Genomic DNA, 23,468 nt, shown 5'->3' on the forward strand with positions numbered 1-23,468 from the left:
TAGATATTTTGCACACATCAAATCACCAAATCTATTTTAGGCACCACCTATTCTAACAAATTTAATGTATATTCAAATCCAAGGGCCACATACTCTCTTTACATTTTCCTTTACGTCTCTGCTGCTGCTCCTCCTGCAAATCCTTCATTCCCTCAGGCTACTCTCATGGTTATCCTCCTACCTCTCTGACCACTCTCTCTCTAGGGTAAATTTACTAAGATGGGACTTCTATTAAGAAGTGATGTTGCCCATAGCAAACAATCAGATTCCTGGTATTATCTTCTAGAAGGTACTAGATAAATGAGAAATAGAATCTGATTGGTTGCTATGGGCAACATCCCTTCTTAATAGAACTCCCATCTAAGAAAATGTACCCCTCTGTCTCCCCTATTGATTCCACTTCTATCCCACTTCCTCCACCAATAGATGTCCCCCCAAGGTCCTGTTCTTGGATCTCTCCTATTCTTCCTTTGTATATCCTCTTTTGGCCTCCAATAACATATCTAGGCTGATGACACGCAGATCTACCTCTCTTCCCAACTGACTGATTTTATTACAGTAACATGTTTGTCCAGGACAGAAAAGTAATGTATTATAAAAAATGCCATTTATAAATAAATTATTAATTTGTAACCCCGTTTGGGTTATTCCTATGATGTAAACATCTGATTATTTATTCTAAGGTTACCAGTTCTACTCTATTAATCTGTGACATCCTTGTGGTGCCTCTCAGATACTTACTCATCTAGGGAGAGAATATATGCATGTAAGGGAATGTCTAGTTAAGCAGTTCTGTGTCATACACTTATGTTTTAGGTTTGCACCGTCCCAGTGCCTGAGAGTCCTTTTGCATTTTAATTTGCACCCTAAGGGTTGGAGAAACCCTTATATCTCCTTAGGCTGCAGTTTTAGGGCACCCTTTGGTGCTGCCCATTTCAGTACCTTTCACTGTCCTGCCGTTTGCATCTCAAAAACATCTCCAGGATCAGACTCTCTCTCTCCCTGGAGGCAACTCAGACTCATTTACTCACTAGTCATCTCTAGACTAGACTACTGTAACCTCCTTTTATCTGGCCTCCCTGTCTCCCACCTCTCTCCACTCCAATCGGTCCTTAATGTTGTTGACCGTTCTCCAAACGTCGACCCTCTCCTACAAGACCTACACTGGCTCCCCTTCAGAAACAAATTCAAACGTCTCACTCACTTAGAAAGCCTTCACCCAATCCTCTCTCCCATTTACATCTCTGACCTGGTCTCCTTTCACACTCCCACCTGTTCACTTCGCTCCATAAATGACTACCGCCTCTCCTGTCAACTGGTTACTTCCTCCTAATCGCACCAAGATTTTGTCTGTGCTGTCTACCACTGCAACTCTCTCTCTCTCTGACTCTCCACCGATCTACAAAACTTCTAAACAAGCTCTCAATTCCCACTTCTTAAACAAAGCCATCCACCTCTCCTCCTAACCCACTGCTCAATGCTCCTCACTTGAGGTCTACCTCTGTGTGTCACCCCTGTCTGTCTGCCCCTTCCCTTTAGACTGTAAGCTCTCACGAGCAGGGCCCTCTTCCCTCATGCATTCCATCACCTCCTCCCCACTGCCAACAATGGCACCAAGCTTTTGGGTTCTGCCAATGCAGATAGGATTATAAACCTTGTCCATGTCCTGCAATGTTTTGTAGTGGAAGTCACTTTTTTCTGGTCTGGTTCATAATGTTTCTGTACTTTGTAAGGTGATGAGGGCCCTTGTGGCGCCATATAAATAAAAGAATACTACTAAAAATAAAGTATAGGCTTTAGTATAGGTATAGAGGTGGATTTGAGCCTTGAATTTTTACTCAGTTTGGCAGGAGCCTGACATTACTCTTGCTGTAGATAGACTGCATTCCTTCCACTAGTTCTTAAGTAGCTCCATTCCTCTCCCCGCATAATGATACTGCCCTGTGCAATACAGCCCATCCTCAGTAACAGACACAGAAGTGGACATCTCACTGCTTCCTACACGAGAAGCACACTCATCTCCTAGAATAATCTATGCCTCTGTGAACTGCCTGTTCCAATGTACACATCTGAAATATTGGGTACATACGGACACGGATGGCCGCATGATCAGTACTTCTGATGTGCTGGACCACCCCATCCTGCTACACTCCCTAAAAAGGAGCATATGGATGCCACTCTCTGGAAATCAAGAATGTCCCCTCCTAAATCTTGACAGTTGGGGGTATGCAATCATCAAACTGAATATACAGAGTACAGCATGTACTATTAACCTACATAATAGGAATATCATCATCAGCAACATGGTTCTGTCTATTGTCCAGTGTCCTGAAGACCGTAGTGAACAGGGCATACATAATAGGAGAAAACATAAGGTAAAGAAAATAAATGCAGCCTTAAAATGGGAAGGCTAGTCCTGCTTATGAAAGAGCGCTTACAATCTAATAGGAAAAGTGCGCAGCTGAGACAAGATGAGGCGTACCTGTGTGAGTAGTATATGTGGAAGCGTGGTCAGAGGTAGATATACAGATGTGTCCTCATACACCTAGTGTCTATACACCATGCCACAAGATGCCAGACAGGACAGACGCTCCGAGGAGAAGAGAACCATAGTTTACATTTATTTTCTTAAAATTTTACATATTATACGCAGCACAGAATCAGTAAAAAGCCACACACAGATGCTAGGCTAGGGCTTAAGCCACACAGGAATTGGTTTTACACAAGTACAAAGTCGCAGATTAAGCACAACGGAACTTGGCATGAGGAAGCTGCGGCAAATCACAGTGGTCTGCGTACACCATCAATACAGTTCTGCTGCTTCCAGTAGTTTTATTTGTGCATATAGGACGCACATTTTGAGCGAAAAGCTGTTCGGCGCAGCTGAAATGCCCGTGACCTGGCACACTGAGAGGGCTATTTGGCGCGACCTGAACAACAGTGTATGAGGACGCACTGTAAGAGGGCGTGAGTGAGAGCATATGATAAGAGGTGAGACAGGTATGAAGGAGTGGTGTTGTTGAGTGTAAAAGAGGGGGAGGAATCTGGATTGGATTCTGGGGTATATGGTTAGCCAGGGTAAGGCTTAGCAGACTGGTGCAGATAATCCTGCAGTGACAAGAGAAGAATAGGGATGGCCACAACTCGAAGAGGAAATCGATGAGCACTCGAAATGCCAGATAATTGCCGTGGTCAAAGTAAATAAGATGACACAAGTTTACGACTGCAAATTAGGTAAAAAAAAAAAAAAAAGGTACATTTTAGCAATATATAGATAGTGGATATGACAACACTGGCATAGAGATATATGGAGATAAGCAGAGGACTAAGTCAAACACCAAGGCATTAGGCTTGGGAGGCTGAGAAACCTGGGGTATTTCGGGTATTGGACATGAATCATTTTAGGTAGCGTTGGAACATCAATGTGGAGAGAGCACTTTATTTTTAACATGTATTTTTTTTTATAGAATGCCCTCCATTAGCATAATGGCGATTGCACTGAAAACAATCTTGCCTAAATAAGGAGGTTCCAAAGCCTTTGTGCCTAGTACATCATATGGTACAACACCATGTGCCTTCTTAAATAATTTAGATTGCAGATTTAATCCCTTTATCATAATAATCTCATTCGTTGTAATACTATTTTGCACCTTTATCAGTTACTTATTAATTACTACATCAGGTTTTCTAAGATCTTTTAGAAATATTTTTGTAACTTTGTGAAAGTTGTGTGATCTATTCAGTTGTCATATTGTACTAATTTATGGAAGAGGTCTAAACCAACGCTGGCACACTTAACAGAAGGCAGACTTCGGTTTCAAACTACTAAGAAAAGTACACTGAAGTGCCAAAAGTCATGTGACAGATGCCTTGTATCGTGTAGGACCCCCTCTAGCCCAGCGAAGTGGAGCAACTCGACGTGGCATTGATACCACAAGTGGACGGAACACCTCTGGAAAGATTTTGACCCATGCTATCTGAATAGCTTCGCGCAGCTCCCTTATATTTGTAGGTGCAGGATCTAGGGTGTAAATGGACCTCTCTACCACGACCCATATAAATTCTCGATTGGGTTCATGTCGGGCGAACGTGGTAGACATACCATTCGTCAGAACTCTCCCAAATGCTCCTTGAACCAATTCTGGACAACTTGAGACCGATGACACGGTGCATTATCCTGTTGGTATATTCCACCATTGTGGGAGGTACATGGAGTTCATGAAGGTCTGCAAGTGGTCTTCAAGCAATGCAACATAGCGGTTACCATGTTCAGGCGGACCAGCGGACCAAACCATGTCATGCGAACACACCCCACATTATTATGGAACTAACACCAGCCTGCATGGTGCCTTGTTGGGGTTCATGGCCTCATGGGGTCTGCACCACACCCGAACCCTACCATCAGCTTGAAACAACTGCAACTGTGACTCATTGGACCACGCCACATGTTGATAGTCCTCCAGGGTCCAATTAGGGACATCACAAGTCCCGGTGATGCGCTGTGTCGGTATCATAATGCTAACAGGGGCACTCTGGTGGGTCTTCTACTCCCATATCCCATGGAAGCTAAAGATAGGTGCACTGACCTACTGGATATGCATCTCTTACTTCCTTGCATTGAATGTGGGTGTGATTTGAGCCAGTGTCGCTTGTCTGTTACCATAGACCACCAGATGCTGCTGGTCACGATCATTAAGCACCCGTGGTCGGCCACTGCACTGTCCACCGTGGGTGGTAATGCCTTCCATGGGGTATTCCTGGTACACAAGTGACACCATAGATCGAGGAATGTTGAATGTCTGTACAACTTTGGAAATAAAATGTCCCATCCTTCGGGCACCCACTATCATCCCCCAAATTCGAACTCCGATAAAGCACGTCACCATGCCATGGAGCAATCTAGCCAGTGTTCAAACTGACTCTTAACATGTCCGATTACAACTGTCGCAGGTCTGGGTATTTCCTAGATGTCCTAGTACGGTGAAGCCACCTACCATTACCTTTACATACTGCTATCCCATGAATTTTGGTACTTCAGTGTATTAAGGAGCCTACTTAATAGTTTTTGAGTTTTACACCTGATAATTATAATTTCTTATTGCGGCAATAAGAAATTAAATCTGATCTTTCTTAATTCTGTCTCAACTATATCACTCAGATCTGAAAAGGGGATATTATGGATATCTTTTAATTGGTAATTTGTTTTTTTTCATGCACATAACACCTTACATTCTTCATGTGTTCTGCAGTGAGCATGGAAGACACATTTATCATAGAGAGCAATGTAATAAGGTCTTTTTTTACCAAGTGTATCCGAGTCCTAATGCTGATTGAGATGTAGAATATTTATTTTATTTTTAAATGGGCAATACTGGAAGAAAAAAGCAAAAATGTAACTTTACACCTCCAAGAAGTAGCAGTACAGCGATTTTTTTGCTACTGTACGTGTGAAATAAAACCCTAAAAACTCACACAGGTGTCCCACAAGCATACACACAAAGACACAGATGAGACTGAGAAGCACGGTATCAGAAACATGCTGGGTGTTCCTGGGTGGTGGCTATGTAGATATGGGAAAATGGTCCGTCTTAGTGGCATGTTATGGGAGTGTCACGGAACTGGTTGCATACACAGACTCTTAAATCGCTTACAACGGAGGCCATACTCAGACAAAAAATCTGCACCTACCATAGAGCTGGTGCAAGTTTTGATGGTGCAACAGAGGTGGCGTTCCAATCAGTATTAAAGGAACTAAAGACACTCAAAGTGGGATCTCCGTCCTTGCGCCTTCAGACGCATGCTTGTATATCAGGGGAAGGGCTGATACTAGGATTAGCATAGGATCAGCCAGTCGCCATAAAATGCTAAAGTGGTCACAACAGCATGTACTCAGAACCAGGTCCTCAATGATTTAGTCATAGGTATAAGGCTGGTGTCTGCTGAGCTGTTGCTGACAAATTATAGATGATAGATGAACCGACAATGAAAATAAATCACTGGAGTGAACTCCTTTTTGAATGTAATATTAGTTGGTGGTGCTACCGGGAATAAATATATTACTACTAAATATACAGTATTGCACAGGCAAAAGAAAATTCCCTTTTTGGGGCACTCTTTATAAAGATTCAATAATATGAATGTAGAAATATAAAATATGACTTTTATTAGATACTTGCTATAAAAATGTTACGTGATGTGTGAAATATATCACAACTGGTGCCAAATGGTAAATATTCCATAATTGAAATAATAAGCGAAAATATAAAATAAGGAAGTATTGACCTGAAAATAATAGGGTACTTCCTGTAAATTCTGGTCACAAATTATGACTCTATGATGTTATATACTATAAACATCAATGACTGAGGTAGACAAAAAATTATGTGCAAAAGAAGGGAGGACAAAAAGGGGGAGAGAAAGTGCGAGTGAATATAAACAAATACTCATATAATTAGCTGATGAATATAGCAAAGGAAAAATTATTATTGCACACTTCCTTTACCCAATATTGCACATTTCTTTAATAATAGCAGCAAACAGGATAATGGACCAAAATAGTATTGAATATAGAGGATGATAATCAGATTGTATTGAATGTGTAGAAATCAATCTTTTGAAAACAACAATCTATTGTCATCACCCATCAAATGATAATGTACATATCCCTTAAAATGAGGTAGTAAGAGGGACTAAATAAGAACCAATATTGCACATATCCCTGATATTTAGCAGCAAAAAAAAGGGGTGAATATCCCAGATAGAGCTTATCGATGGTAATCAACCAGCAATATTGCACATCTCCCCTATTATAGCTGCCACAATGAATAGAGAAAGAAAACAAAGTACTTGTTCGAACAACCTGTAGTCCACGATATTATAACAGGTATTGTATAGTCACAATAAACATGAGTAAACAATATAAATTGATGATATTGCACACAACCCTAAAATGAGGTAATGAGAGAGAACTAAATTAGGTCTAGGAACCAGAATAGTACCTGTTCCTAAATATCAGCAACAGAGGGAAATAAATATCCCAGATAAAGTATATTCAATAGGCAATATTGCACATTGTTACAATAATAAAAATTGCAAAAGTTGTGCATCTCCCTTTTATAGCTGCCACATTGAAAAAAGGAAACAAAAAAAATGTGCTTAATTGAAAAACCTGCAGAGAAAACATCAATGGGTTCTGTCTAATTTTCTGTTAAATAATATGTGAACAAATAGAAAGACATATTTGGTTATAGGTCAAAAAGTCCCCTCTTATCTATGCACAATAAGTATAAATATTAACCTCTTAGAATCAAAATATGTAGTTGATGCAGACGGGTCAAAATATAACACAGGATTTGTTTGGAATAAATAATAGTAAGGCGCATAAGTGTCTCCCACTTCTACTTTCACCTGTTATACTTGTTACCAAGTCTTGAACAAGTGATGAGAGAGTAGGGGGCTAGTGCCTATAGAAATTAGAGTATAGTGGTGGGTTGGTAAAGATCTATTTAGCGGGAGTTAGATAACCCCTAATGCCATCGGGTATTGCAGGGGTTAAATTCACCCAGATCAGTCAGGTCACCACCAGAAAGGATAAAAGTAGAGTAGGTTACCTGTGCAGAGTACTCGGCGAAATGCTCGTCAACTTTTCACACTTCCTACCCTGGACCCGATCAGCTGACCGTTTACACACTCCTCAGTTCACCGCTGACTTTCCACTCTGACGGAGTGCCCTGCAAGCTTTGTGAACAGTTGTTCACCACGCACTGTGCGCACGATGGGCTTTATACAAACCATCTGACTGAAGCCGGCAGGCAGCTGAAACGGGACTTTTGATTCTGGTTCCCGATATGCATACTAGCAGGCAGGTCATAATTTTTTGTCTACCTCAGTCATTGATGTTTATAGTGTATAACATCATAGAGTCATAATTTGTGACCAGAATTTACAGGAAGTACCCTATTATTTTCAGGTCAATACTTCCTTATTTTATATTTTCGCCTATTATTTAAATTATTGAATATTTGCCATTTGGCACCAATCGTGATATATTTCACACATCACGTAACATTTTTACAGCAAGTATCTAATAAAAGTTATATTTTATATTTCTACATTCATATTATTGAATCTTTATAAAGAGTGCCCCAAAAAGGGAATTTTCTTTTTTCTTTTGCCTGTGCAATACTGTATATTTAGTAGTGCATAACATATAATCATACTACCTTTGATACGTTGCACTCCTTTCAATTTTCCAATCTTGCCTTCGATAGTACTGGTGCAGGAATGGCAAGTCATGCCTTCCACCTTCATTTTCACCAGGACATCTCCAGTCTGTGTGATGAGATTGTCTGGAGAAGCGGAAGATCTCTTACTTGAGTTCATAGCTTCTAGACTCAGTCCTGGAAACTTCTCTATAATAATGTCTGTATGCACTACTGAAGGTATAAAAGTCACACTAAGCTCTGTCCTCTCTAGAGAGGTATTGACATCCAGGACTCCTTTGTGCTTTAAAAGTCCACCACGAATGTCCTCTGCAGACTGCTCTGAAGATAGATGCAGAAAGACTGTATCAGTAGGTACATGCTGCGACTTTGTGCTAACAGGAGCAGTCTCGAATCCCATATCCTCAATTGCTTCCTGCAGGGTGTCTGACGTCTGAAGCATCGGGTCATAAATAACTGCAGCATTTTTTCCTTCCAGAGATACCTGAAATATTATAAAGTAGCCAAGTGAAACAGAGAGACTACATGGCCAGCCAAAAACTCTAATATTCCTGTATGTGAAGGAAATGTGCAGGACACATTAGGTGAAGAGTGTTTCACGGTGGCCTCATAGTCATGGCCTTATTCATTATAAACTCACTCACATAAAATACAGACATTTTTATAGGATTTAAAATGACTAGGAAATAATGTAACACACAATGGAGAGTGTGGACCTCATGGTTAGGGACACACCTGTTTTCAATGACAGGAGCCCCTTGTTCTAGTTCTGGTATACAGATGTGTCCTCGTACATCTATCCTCAATAAACCATGCAACAAAGACACATCTGTACCTGTCTATGGTGCTGTTGGTTTTACTTATTACTATAATTTTATGCTCTGCTCATTATTATGTATTGATATATAGATATATATATATATATATATATATATATATCTATATATCTATATATCTATATATATATATAGATATATATATGCACTATGGTCCTGTCCCGTCCCCCCCTTCAAATCCTCAGTGTTTTTCTTATAAAGCCCCCCCCCCTCCCCTTATGTTTTGTTATTTTAAAAATTAGTTTACTGGTTTTTCAGGAAAAAAAAAAACATTATTATACAGATCGATAACAATCTGTAAATGGTATCCTATAATGAGCTCTGTGTCTTGAAAACAGCTCACAAAGTAGTAGTACACAGTATGGGAGATACCAGAGTATGAACGGGTGGAGGAGAGGGAAGAATAGAAAGAAGAAGGGTAAGGCGTTGAAAAGGGTAAAAGATTGTCGGCAGACGCTGCGTTTAATGGAAAACTATTAGGTGTCATGTGTGAGCCTCAACCAGGGAAACCAGATTCCAGTAAATTTGCGTGGACTTATTTCTATATTTTTGTTTGTCCCTTGAAAATGTCAATAAAAACTAATGATTACAAGAATATAAAACTAACAGTAGTTTATATTATAAATACATTATATATATATATATATATACACATATACATATATATACACATATACATATATATACACATATACATATATATATATATACACACACACACACACATAAACACATATATATACATACACATGTATGTATGTATGTATGTATGTATGTATGTATGTATGTATGTATGTATGTCCTTACCTTTGTTATCTCTATTTCTACGAAGTTCATAGGGGACCTTGGGGTACAGGTTGATGAAGTCAGTCGTTAGGTACCCCAACAGTTAATTTTGTGCTCCCAGGATGCACCGGGCCCCTCTCCTATACCCCACCCCCTGGCCAATGAACCTCAGTTAAGTAACAAGCCAATGGCCGGAGAAGGAGAAGAGAGAAATTCTGGAACACACAAGTATCACATTCTCACATTTAGAAGGAGACTAAAAAACCGGTGACCAGAACACAGCCCATCTGCAGCACAGGTGCGACAGGGCGGGAGTCCTGTTGATCCCTATGGACTTCGTAGAAATAGAGATAACAAAGGTAAGGTCTTACCATCTCTCTTATTTTCTACTGCAGGGTCCATAGGGCTCCACAGGAGACCTTGGGGATGTCCCAAAGCAGTTTCCTTAAGGGTGGGGATGCTCCTGTGCAGAAAGGAGAATCCGCCGCCAGAAGGAAGCATCCTGAAAGGCAAAGGTATCAAATGCATAATACCTTAAAAAGGTATGGACAGAAGACCATGTGGCCGCCTTACATAGCTGAACATCCGAGCTGCCCACGAAGGACCCACAGACCGAGAAGAGTGAGTCTTAATAGAGGACGGAACAGGAAGGCCCTCATGAATGTAAGCCTCTGAAATTGCCAAGCGAATCCAGCCTGCCAAAGTCTGCTTAGTGGTAGGCCATCCCTTCTTACGGAAACCATAAAGAACAAACTACGAGTCCGACTTCCGAAATGAATTGGCACGGTCAACATAAGTCCTTAGAGCACGTACCACGTCCAAGGAGGCCTCACCAGCTGAGAGGTCTGGGGAATTAAAGGACGGCACTATAATTTCCTCATTAATGTGGAAACTAGATACCACCTTAGGTAGAAAATCAGGGCGAGTCCGAAGCACCGCCCTGTCCGTATGAAAAATCAGAAAAGGGAGGGCGACAAGAAAGAGCCCCCAACTCTGACACCCTTCTGGCCAAAGCTGTAAGCCATTTTAACTCCACTGAGCCCAGTGGTTCAAATGGCGGTCCTTGGAGAGTCCTAAGGACCACAGCCAAATCCCAGGGAGCCACAGGTGGGACAAAGGGAGGCTGGATGCGAAGCACACCCTGCATAAAGGTGTGTGTACATCAGGAAGAGTAGCAATCCTATGCTGAAACAGTACTGACAGGGCAGAGACCTGCACCTTCAGAGAAGCAAAGCGAAGACCGTGCTCTAAGCCTGCCTGTAGGAAAGCCAAAACCCTGGATATTCCAAATACCTGAGGATCGTAACCTCTGGGGCGACACCATTCAAAGATGGTGTGCTACACTCTGTGATAAATTCTCACAGAGCTCTGAGCAAGGTGTTAACCACAGAGTTGGAAAAACCCCTGGACCTCAAGAGGGCAGTTTCAAGAGCCATGCCGTCAAAGGCAGATGACTCAGGTCTGGGTAGAGGCAAGGACCTTGGGACAACAGGTCCAGACGTAGAGGCAACAGCATCGTATTGTCTATGGAGAGACTCTGAAGATCTGCGTACCAGTGACGTCTGGGCCACGCTGGAGCCACCAGCAGTAGCATGCCTCCTTGTTGCTTGAACTTTTGAATCACCGGAGGAAGAAGGGAGAATGGAGGGAACAGGTACGAGAACTGGAAGGTCCATCTGACCGACAGAGCGTCTACCAGCAGAGCCCCCACATCTCTTGTCCTCGAGCCATACACTGGCACCTTGTGGTTGTGCAGAGATGCCATTAGATCTATTTCGGGAAGGCCCCACTTGTCCACTAGGAGCTGAAATACTTCCTAGTGAAGGGACCATTCCCCTGGGTGTACATCGTGACGGCTTAGGAGGCCACTTCTCAGTTGAGCACTCCCGGAATGAACACTGCTGAGATGGCTGGGAGATTGCCCTCCGCCCAAGTCAGGATGCTGGACACTTCCATTAGTGCCGCCTGATTTCGAGTGCCTCCTTGGTGGTTTATGTAGGCCACTGTAGTGGCATTGTCTGACTGGACTTGCATAAGTTTTCCGTGAAGCATGAGCCTTGCTTGCTGAAGACACCTTAGAACCGCCCTGAGTTCCAATAGGTTTATTGGAAGAACGGACTCCTCTATGGTCCACCTTCCCTGGAAGAGGTGTGAACCTGTCACTGCACCCCATCCCCGGCGACAGGCGTCCGTTGTCAGGAGGACCCACTCCGGTATCCAAAAGGGGCGGCCCTTGGTAAGGTGACTTGTGTGAAGCCACCAAGTCAGAGACATACGTACCTCCGGAGACAGTACAAATGTCTGGGTGGCGTGGAGATCCGGCGTGGAGATCCGTCCCATCTGGAAAGGATCAGAGTCTGTAGAGGCCGGGAATGAAACTGGCCATACTCCACCATGTCGAAGGTCAACACTATGGAGCCCAGTAATTGCATTGCCGAGTGAATCGATACCCGGTGACTATGCAGGGAGCTGCGAACCCGCTGCTGCAGTGTGGAAATTTTGTCCCTGGTTAAGAAAATCCTCTGTTGTTGAGAATTCAACAATGCCCCAAGATGCAGCATCCTCTGTGAGGGCGTCAGAGAGGACTTCTTCCTGTTGATCAACAGCCGTGGCTTTGTAACACTGTGATTGTTAGCTGTAGATGCTGAAGAAGCAATTCCGGAGACCTGGCTAGCAATAGCAGGTCGTCCAGGTAAGGCAACAGACGGACCCCCTGCAGCCACAGTTGGGACACCATCACTGCCATAAGTTTGGTGAACACCCTGGGTGCCGTGGACAGTCCAAATGGCAGGGCCTGAAACTGGAAGTGGTGTTTTAAACACTGCGAACCTGAGGTACTTCTGGTGAGCCGAAGCTTTCGGTACATGCAGGTATGCTTCCTGAATGTCCGGAGACACCATAAAATCCCCAGGTTCCATAGCCAGCATAATAGACCGCAGGGTTTCCATTTTGAACCGAGGCACTCAGAGAAACTTGTTCAGGGACTTGAAGTTCAGGATAGGCTTGTATGCACCATTCGGTTTTGGAACCAAAAAGAGGGTGGAATAATACCCCATTCCCCTCTGGGAAGTAGGTACCGGAACTATAACACCCTCCAGGAGCATAGAACGTATAACTTTCTGAAGTTCTAATGCCTTTTCCTGATCCATCTGAAGTCCCGTAGGGAAGAATTCATGAGGAGGTCTGTAGCAGAAGGAGAGGGCGTACCCTTGAGAGACCACTTCCCTTACCCACGTGTCTGTTGTGGTGTAACACCAACACTGGGCGAACTGAAGAAGTCAGCCTCCCACCTTGGGGTCCCCCAAGAAGAGGCCCACCCCGTCAGGCTGAGGGTTTAGCATCGGGCTTGGCAGCTGGACGCCTGGTACTCCAAGCCTGATTATTGGGCTTTGTGACCTTCTTAGCTCCTGACAGTCTGGGAAAGCACTGAACTTACCCTGAGGACGGAAGGTCCGAAAGGATGGAGTTCCAGACCCCGGCGGCATTGGGGTTGAGGATAAACAGGCAGACTTGGCAGCCGCCAACGGGTCTACAATTTTATCCAAATCTGGCCCAAACAATACCTGGCCATTAAAGGGTAAACTCTCTAACCCTTTCTTGGACTCAGCATCCGCTCTCCAAGATCGCAACCAAAGAGAGCGCCTGGCTGACACCGCAGCCGATGAAATGCGAGATGTTAAGAGACCAAAGCCACCTCATTTACATATGTAGCAGAGGCTCTGAGGTAACCTACCAGTTCAATTTGTTCACTGGTAGCTTCCAAAGGCAAGGACGCTTCCAAGGCATTTACCCAACGTTCCATGGCCCTGGCCACCCAGCATATAGCCATAGCTGGCCTAGCGACCCCCCGACAGAGGGAATAAATGGAGTTTAAGCACACCTCCACTTGTCTGTCCGTAACATCCTTTAACGATGACATAGACGGCATAGGAAGGGTCGCACTAATATGAGAATCCACTTGAGGAGGAGCTTCCCATTTAGATAAATACTTCTCGAATGGATAAGTGGCCTCCAACTGTTTATGCGGTTGAAATCTCCTGCTTGGAGTCTTCCAGGCTCCTTCAAATGTTCGAACATATGAAGATGGGCGGTAGAACTGCGCTCTCGTTGACCAGGGGGTGGTGTGTTGTGGTTTCGGGTTGCTGCACCTTTGTGTGGGAGTACCTTTCCCGCACTGAAAACGTATGGGGGTAGGGGGGGTAAGGTGCGCTCTTCCTGCTAGTAATGGTGATGACTTGTGTGTGTTTGTGAGTGGTGTTAATTAGAATGTTTCTTCTGGTGGTGGTGATGTTTTGGGAGTGAGGAGGGTGTGATTGGGTATGGAGTGTAGTTTGGAGTAATGTGAAAAGGGGAATGGAATAGGATCAAAATGAGGCCAGCGAGACACAGTAATTTTGGGCAAAATCTTTTATTGAGTAGTCACAATGCTGCTCTGTTAAGATCCCGGGCAGGTGGGTGGGGTTCAGTGATGAGTGGTGATGAGACTGGGGAGGTAGGTGGACCCTTTTAGGGGGCTCCTTCCCGTGTGGTTCAGTGACTTTGCACGTCACCCCTGCTGGACCTATGGTCGACAGTCTAGGAAGTCTCGAGGGGTGGGGGGATTTGCAGAGTGGGTTGGAACACCTGTGCGGTGTCCCGCGTGTTGGTGTGAGTCTTGGCAGTACTTACCTACCGGTAGGTTTTTTGTTGTGGTGATGTAGGTCGACGTTGCAGCCGTTGCAGATTGGTTGGAAGCTGCAGGTTTGTTGGTGAGCTGGATCAGCGTGTTGCTGGTGTGCAGCAAGTACACGGCTGTTCTGATTGGTCTGCGGAGGTCAGCGACCGTAGTATGCAGCTAAAATTGGCTCTTGGTCGTGCCGCTGGTGGTGCGGAGCCAGAGGTGTGGATGGGTGAGCTGCTGGGAGGCTGGGTTGCAGTGTGTGTGCTGAGACCACCCCTGGGGGGTGGTCTGCCCGGGATACTGATTCAAAAAAGGCCAGGGAGGAGGGGGGATGTGGAAAGTGTGACCGGGATGGAGCTGGTCACTGGCGATGTTGGCTGGGCGGACTTGCGGCCGGATGTGCGGGATGCTCTTATCACTGACGGTCCCTCGTGGAAATGGGGATCAACGGTGGAGACACCCCTGGCCAGGAGTGAGTTGCTGAGCACGCCTGGGAGCAGGGGGGGAGAGGGGCTGGTCCGGGGTGGAGCCGGTCACTGGAGGTGTGAGCGGTGCGGACCAGCAGGCGGGTGGGCTGAGAGCTTTCTGCACTGGTGGTCCCTGGTGGGGATGGGGATCTTTAGTGGAGCAGCCTGGATCGGTGTCGGGTTTGATGTGAGGGTCTCCAACGCGTTTCGGCACAGGTGCCTTCTTCAAGGAGGTCTGAGAGGATCAATGCTTCTGAGGCTCTTATGTAGGGCACTTCCGGGGGTGGGGGTGTGATCAGGTGACTCATGGGGCCACTGGTGTGTTTGATAGGTAATATGGTGCAGGTGTGTGCAGGGACTTGCTGATTGGTGATGCGGTGCAGGTGTGTGCAGGAACTAGCTGGAGTGGTAAGTGTAATCATATTAGGCCAATGGTGTGTTTGAGAGGTAATGCGGTGCAGGTGTGTGCAGGGACTTGCTGGAGTGATAAGTGTAATCACAATGGGCCAATGATGTGTTTGAAAGGTAATGTGGTACAGGTGATCAGGTGACTCATGGGGCCAATGGTGTGTTTGAAAGGTAATGTGGTGCAGGTGTGTGCAGGGACTTGCTGAATGGTGATGCAGTGCAGGTGTGTGCAGGAACTAGCTGGAGTGATGAATTTAGGCCACTGGTGTGTTTGATAGGTAATATGGTACAGGTGTGTGCAGGGACTTGCTGATTGGTGATGCGGTGCAGGTGTGTGCAGGAATTAGCTGGAGTGGTAAGTGTAATCATATTAGGCCAATGGTGTGTTTGGGAGGTAATACGGTGCAGGTGTGTGTAGGGGTTTGCTTTTTTTTTTTTTTTTTTTTAAAGGTAATGCGGTGCAGGTGTGTGCAGGGACTTGCTGAATGGTGATGCGGTGCAGGTGTGTGCAGGAATTAGCTGGAGTGGTAAGTGTAATCATATTAGGCCAATGGTGTGTTTGGGAGGTAATACGGTGCAGGTGTGTGTAGGGGTTTGCTTTTTTTTTTTTTTTTTTTTAAAGGTAATGCGGTGCAGGTGTGTGCAGGGACTTGCTGAATGGTGATGCGGTGCAGGAAGTAGCTGGAGTGATAAGTGTAATCAGGTTAGGCCAATGGTGTTTATTTTTATTTTTTGAAAGGTAATGCGGTGCAGGTGTGTGCAGGGACTTGCTGAATGGTGATGCGGTGCAGTTGTGTGCAGGGACTAGCTGGAGTGATACGTGTAATCATATTGGGCCAATGGTGTGTTTGAAAGGTAATGCGGTGTAGGTGTGTGCAAAGAATTGCTGAATGATGATGCAGTGCAGGTGTGTGCAGGGACTAACAGGAGTGATAAAAGGTGAGGTGATAGGGGTTGGGGCTGGAGTAGAGTGTGGGTGGGCTGGTTGGAGATTACTTTGTTATAACGGATTTGACTTCGTTGTCAATGTTGAGTCCCCTGGGGGTTAATGTTTTCAGCGTGAATAACCATCTAAGTTCCTCCTTGTTGAGGATTTTGTTATGGTCTCCGCCTCTCCAGTTTTTTTGCATGTGTTTGATTCCTATGAAAGTGGTGCCTTGTGTGCTGCTATGGTGGTATTCTTTGTAGTGTACGGGTATGTTATGGTTCTCTGTTTGTTTGGTGATGTTTTTCAGATGTTCGGCAATTCTGGTTTTTAGTGGTCTGGTGGTCCTGCCTATGTATTGTTGATTGCATGGGCATTGTATGAGGTAGATTACGTTGTTAGTGTTGCATGAAATGTGTTCTTTAATTTTATACGTGGTGTTTGTCTGTGTGGATGAGAATGTTGTAGTGGGTGTGGTGCTTCTATATTTTAGTGTGACGCAGTTGGTACATGAGCCGCAGTGGAAGAAACCCCATGTGAGTTTGGAGTTGTCTAGAGTGCTTTGTGTTCGGATGGGTGGAGGAATGTGGTTGGATACGAGTTTGTTATGGATGTTGGGGGCCTTGCGGTAGATGACTTTGGGTCTGTTGGGTAGGATACTTGTCAGTTGTGCATCTTCCTTAAGTAAGTGCCAGTGTTTGTTGATGATTCTTTTTATTTGTGTCGCCTGGGTGTTGAATTGTGTGATGAAGGGAACGTGGTTGTCTGTGTTTTGTGGTTGTTGTTTGTATTCCAGAAGTGGTTTCCTATCTTCTAGTCCTATTCGGGTGAGTGTGGCTTCTAATGTGTCCGGTTTGTATGCTTTGTCCGTGAAATGTTGTTTAAGTGTTGTGGCTTGTTCGTGATAGTCCGTGAGTTTTGTGCAGTTGCGTCTGATCCGCTTGAACTGTCCTGTGGGGATAATGCTGAGCCAGGAGGGGTGATGAGCACTACTGGAGAGGATGTAACTGTTGACGTCTACGGGTTTTTGAAAAGTCTTGGTCTGTATCTGGTGATTATCAATGTATATTTCTAGGTCTAAGAAGTTGACGGAGGATTGGCTGTAATTGGTCGTGAATTTGAGGTTCCAGTCATTGTTGTTGATGTATTGAATGAAGTCAAGGAGTGTGTGTAGGGAACCCTTCCAGATGCAGAGGACGTCGTCTATGTATCTTGTCCATAGGACCAAATTCGCATCCCAGTCATGACCCGTCCATATGTGGGAGTCCTCCCAACTGCTCATGAACAGGTTAGCATAACTGGGCGCAAACTTGGTCCCCATAGCGGTGCCAGTCCTCTGCAGGTGGAAGTCCCCATCGAACCAAAAGTAATTGTGTGTGAGAATGTATTCAATGCCCTGGAGGATGAATGCGATCTGTTCTGGTTCCAGTGTGTCGTCGTGATTGAGATGGTGTTTGATGCTGTTGGTGATTGATGATCGTGTATAGGGATGTGACGTCGCTGGTGACTAACCAGTGGTCATCCCCCCAGGTGGTGTCCTCGAGTATTTTTAGTATGTGTGTTGTGTCCTGTAAGTGTGAGCGTTGGCGTTTGACGTATGGTTGAAGATAGTGGTCGATGTATTGCGATAGATTAGATGAGATGGAATTGATGCCGGAAATGATGGGTCTACCTGGAGGGTGTGTCGTGCTTTTGTGTATCTTGGGGAGATAATAGAATACGGGTATGACCGGGTTTGGGTTATGGATGAAGTTATATTCCTGCTTATTGAGGATGCCTGTGTCTAAACCGGTCAGGAGTATGCGTTTGAGTGTTTGGTTGAACTTGAGTGTCGGGTCAGAATTGAGTTTCTTATATGTGTCTCTGTCTTGAAGGATGCGCTGTGATTCTGCGATGTAGTCGAGTTTGTCCAGGAGTACTATGCCCCCCCCCTTGTCTGCTGGTTTAATTATCAGGTTTCTGTCTGATTTGAGATTGTTCAGTGCACTTTTTTCGTTAGTGGTGAGGTTTGGGTTGTGCCGTTTGTTAGAGGTATTGAGTTTGTTGATGTCCTCTGTTACCAGATGTTCGAAGGTGTGTATGAGGTGGCCTTTTAGGTGACTGGGGAAGAAGCTGGATGGGGGTTTGAGTGTAGTGTGTTTGTATTGGTTATGTATGGGTTCTTTTGTGATGGGGTTGGACATGAAGTATTTTTTGAGGGTGAGTTTCTGGATGAATCTGTTTAAATCAAGGTAAGCTTCGAATTTGTTAAGAGGGTTATGTGGGGCGAATTTAAGTCCTTTGTTTAGTACGGAGATGTCATTCGGTGTGAAGGTGCGGCTGCTTAGATTGAAGATACCTGTACTGTTGGGTGGTGTGGGATTAGTCAGTGTTTTGGTGGTTTGTCCACCTCTGCATCCTCGTCTCGTTGGTCTAGCTTGCGTTTTGGCCTTGTTGGGGTGTGTGTTAGGGTAGGTGGTAGGCAGGCGCGGTTGCCTGCCTCCAGATCTAAAAAATGCTGTGACCATTGTTCGTCTGTGTGGATGGGTGTACATGGAGGTGGCAGTGGTGGTCGGGTGGCTTCTTGTGTGTTGTCTGTTTGTGTTACTGTTTGGTCTGGTGTCCCTCTGAGTGTGTTGACCCACCCTTGGTTAAGCGATTGTCTTGCTAGCTGTTCGTAGTGTTCCGACTCGGATGGGTCTTCTATTTCATGAATGCTAAATGATGTGTTGCAGTCTGAGTCTTGTTCCTGGTCGTTTGTGTCGTTATCTTTGTTGTGTGTGTTTGATGGGTTCTTTGTGTTGTGAATCTTGGACATGTATTGCTGGTACGTTAAGTCTAGTTTTTTGTATATCGGGGTGCCTGAGGTAGTATGGTTGGTGGTGTGATGTTGGTGCAGTGTAAGTGTGTGTCTTTGTGGTGGTGAGACTGGTGGTTTTGTAGTTGTGATGTTTGTCTATGTTCGGATTGTGAGCGTTGGGGCGGTGGTGGTTACCTGGTTTATCCCGTGTGATTTTGGCTATCTTTTTCTCGATTATGGCTTCCTCTGTTTTATTCAGTTTGGTTCGTGTTAGTGTCACAAGGTTTTTAAATTCCTCCTCCCCTTTGTATGGATCCAGGTCTTTGTCAAGCGTGTTTATTTGGTTGTCTAAGAGGGCTAGGTCTATTTTGTGATGTCTGATGATTAAGTTGATCAATGATTTGGAGCAGTCATGAAGTATACTGTTCCATTCAGTCATGAACGTGGGATTGTCGTGGCTATGTGTGGGTGTTTTTTGGATGACTAGGCCCTTCGGGATGAGGTTATTATTGAAGTACCATTGGAGTATGTGTGCATCCCACCATACTTTGGACTCTCTGGTGATGAGTTTTTTGAGTTGAAGGTATGTTTGGCAGAAGGTGTTGCTGTTATTTTGTAGCGTGGCTCGTTGGTCTAGTTCCTTTAAGAGGTATTTGGCCCTATCTACGCGTGTGTCTCTGATGTTGAAAATGCCCATGTGTGAATTTGTGTATGGTCCCTTTGTTGTGTTCGGTTATGTGGTTACTTATTGAGTTTTGGGGGTGTCGGTGATTGTGTAGATTGCTGTTGGTCGTTGGTGCTGCAGTTCTGGGTACTGGTAGAACATATGAAGATGGGCGGTAGAACTGGACAGTTCAAGCGGATCAGACGCAACTGCACAAAACTCACGGACTATCACAAACACCTCCAGTGACCGGCTCCACCCCGGACCAGCCCCTCTCCCCCCCTGCTCCCAGGCGTGCTCAACAACTCACTCCTGGCCAGGGGTGTCTCCACCGTTGATCCCCATTTCCACGAGGGACAGTCAGTGATAAGAGCATCCCGCACATCCGGCCGCAAGTCCGCCCAGCCAACATCGCCAGTGACCAGCTCCATCCCGGTCACACTTTCCACATCCCCCCTCCTCCCTGGCCTTTTTTTGAATCAGTATCCCGGGCAGACCACCCCCCAGGGGTGGTCTCAGCACACACGCTGCAACCCAGCCTCCCAGCAGCTCACCCATCCACACCTCTGGCTCCGCACCACCAGCGGCACGACCAAGAGCCAATTTCAGCTGCAAACTACGGTCGCTGACCTCCGCAGACCAATCAGAACAGCCGTGTACTTGCTGCACACCAGCAACACGCTGATCCAGCTCACCAACAAACCTGCAGCTTCCAACCAATCTGCAACGGCCGCAACGTCGACCTACATCATTACAACAAAAAACCTACCGGTAGGTAAGTACTGCCAAGACTCACACCAACATGCGGGACACCGCACAGGTGTTCCAACCCACTCTGCAAATCCCCCCACCCCCCGAGACTTCCTAGACTGTCGACCATAGGTCCAGCAGGGGTGACGTGCAAGGTCACTGAACCGCACGGGAAGGAGCCCCCTAAAAGGGTCCACCTACCTCCCCAGTCTCATCACCACTCATCACTGAACCCCACCCACCTGCCCGGGATCTTAACAGAGCAGCATTGTGACTACTCAATAAAAGATTTTGCCCAAAATTACTGTGTCTCGCTGGCCTCATTTTGATCCTATTCCATTCCCCTTTTCACATTACTCCAAACTACACTCCATACCCAATCACACCCTCCTCACTCCCAAAACATCACCACCACCAGAAGAAACATTCTAATTAACACCACTCACAAACACACACAAGTCATCACCATTACTAGCAGGAAGAGTGCACCTTACCCCCCCTACCTCCTTCAAATGTTCAACTAACTGATCCGACAGAGGAAAAGCCATTGCTAAACTTCTAACTTCCTTATAGAAAGCATGTTTGGATTTGGCTGCCGGGGTATCCTCATCCCCAATATCCATGGCCACACGGACCGCACGAATGAGTCCGTGCACATAAATTTTGGACTTAGGCTCCACCTCTTGTTGAGAAAGCTCTTACTCAGATAAGTCCTGAATTTCCCCATCATCAGTCGAAACATCATCTTGATAGTAAGTGGACTGAGAAGACAGCACTTCCTTCCTAGCTGGACGCAGGAAAGCCTCGCCCTGTAAAATCTCCGTCAGGTTTTGCACCATGTTGGAGAGTGTATTAACCCAAAAAGGTTCAGGTGACGCCTCGTAGGGGGGTAGGTTGTAAAGGCATATTATGAGCCACGACCAGCTGTCAGGGAGTTCCCTGTGAAGTAGATGGCATAGCAACCTGCGGAGCATACCCCAATTGTGGGGCCATTGGAGGTGCAGCAAGCCGACCCATCAGGGTAGTTAATGCTTGTGCAAAACAAGCCCAGGGCGGCTCTTGAGAAGAGCTGGGCTCAGAAGGTAATCCTGCAGTCCTGACACACCTAGTGCAGGACTGTGTGAGGGGGATATCAGCCTGTCCAGAATCACTTCCAGACATAATGGATGTATGTGTCACACTCCGCAGATCAATAAACACCTGAGCTGTGAAGTAAACTAACACATGTTCAGTATTTGTCACTGCTGGGGCTAGTGAGAATAGAAAGTACAGGGATAGTAAAATGGCTGACAGAGAGAAAAATCAGTCAGACAGCGCTAGCATCAGACACATACAATGCAAGAATAACACCTGCACTACTTTGCATTTTAATCAACTACCAGACCTACAGTCTAGTAGGAACAGTGCTACATACACCAACCTACTGGATGAGAGGTATGTAGAGGGACCCAGGCTCCGCAGCTCCCAGTGAGACCAGCGTCTATAACCCATAAAACGGCCGCCGGAGGACTCATAGGGGTCGTGTCTGAGGGAGGAGGGCTGCCTGCAACTGCCAGACCGCTGTGGAAAGGCGCGCAATGCAGCGGGGGAGGGGCTGGCTGTGCCTTACAGGGAAGGCCCGCTCCCCTGGCGTGCCATTAACCCCTGGGATGCCACAACATTTGCATGTGGTGGACCCTTATCCCTGGTGGTCTAGTGGCAGCGCAGGCCCCATGCCTGGTGTCACACGCAGCCGCTTCCAGGGGGGTCCCCATCCCTGGGAAGTGAAATGAACTGTGAGATCAGCGCACGCCCACCGGGGACGCCCGCTGCTTACCAAACGTCCCCTGTGCAGTCTAACCAAAACCCCCAAACCCCCGCCACGATGCCAGCGTCTCGGTGCCAGAGTGGCAGCATGGGCTTCCACTGGACAGCCCATGCGGACTACTCTTGCAGGCAATACTAGACTGCCTATAACTATGGCTACTAAGGGTGATAGAGGATACAACAGTGACTGCGATAGCAAGATTCAGAGGTGACCAACTTCTAATGGACAAATCATTTCTTCAATTAAATTAGGCACATAAACAATTTTAAAAATATTAATACACCCAGACAATTAAAGGCAGTATGGACCAACATCGGTAAAGGGGGGTATCCACTAGGCGATATTTGCAATGGCCCGCAAATCGGGCATGTAAATGCCAAAAACGACCAGCGATGCGCGTGCCCGCTGGCCGTTTTTGCCATCTATCATCGCCCGTACATGCTGGTCAACCTGACTATCCAGTCAGGTTCAGCATGTACGGGGAGCAATAGAGAGTACCTACTGTTCTCTTGCTGCCGCCCAACCTCTCTGCAATACACGGGAAAGGAAACGAACAGTCACAGCCTGATGACGCCGGACACTCACAACATGTGAGTGTCCAGCGTCATCAGGCTGTGACTGACTGTTTCCCTTCCCGTGTGTTGCAGAGAGGTCAGTGTCTTGATCTCATGCTGCCTAGACTGAACGAGTGAACGTTCAGTCTAGGCACATCACTAGATATACAAACGAGAGCACGATTGCAAAGTCGCAATCGTGCTCTCGTTTGTATATCTAGTAGTGGATACCCGCCTTAACAGTTAAATGTTCAAAGAAAATAAATAAATACAAAAACAATATCCAATGGAAATATCAGATTCACCCCAGTTTATCTTGGGGCCTGGGAAAATAAAAAATAAAAAAGTAAAATAATCTAGATCAGGGATTCTCAAATCCAGTCCTTGGGACACTCTAAAGGGGCCTATCCATTACACGACTTTGTGAACAATCCGACCAAAACCAGGAGGTTTTGGTCGCATTGTTCAAAGCCGTGTAATGGATGGCCGGCAAGGACCAGCGTGCACACTTGGTCCTTTTTTGCCCCCGACTATCTACTGAACATGCCAGTCAACCTGACGATGCTCATCAGGTTCGGCATGTTCAGAGATAGAGGTCAGGCTCCTGCAC

The 23,468-nt window shown here is 45.7% G+C and overlaps 1 protein-coding gene across 1 annotated transcript in view; it reads right to left on the reverse strand.

Annotated features, from left to right (window-relative positions):
* The window catches only part of ATP7A (ATPase copper transporting alpha), a 152,387-nt gene that overhangs the window by 78,218 nt on the left and 50,701 nt on the right, over positions 1–23,468 (reverse strand). The window contains exon 3 of the mRNA XM_088445554.1: positions 8,223–8,706. Within this exon, the coding sequence (XP_088301680.1) occupies positions 8,223–8,706 (484 nt within the window). The remainder of the gene's footprint in view (positions 1–8,222; positions 8,707–23,468) is intronic.

This window comes from Taudactylus pleione, unplaced genomic scaffold (genome assembly GCF_031769625.1).
Source record: "Taudactylus pleione unplaced genomic scaffold, aTauple2 ptg000381l, whole genome shotgun sequence".
NCBI lineage: Eukaryota > Metazoa > Chordata > Amphibia > Anura > Myobatrachidae > Taudactylus > Taudactylus pleione.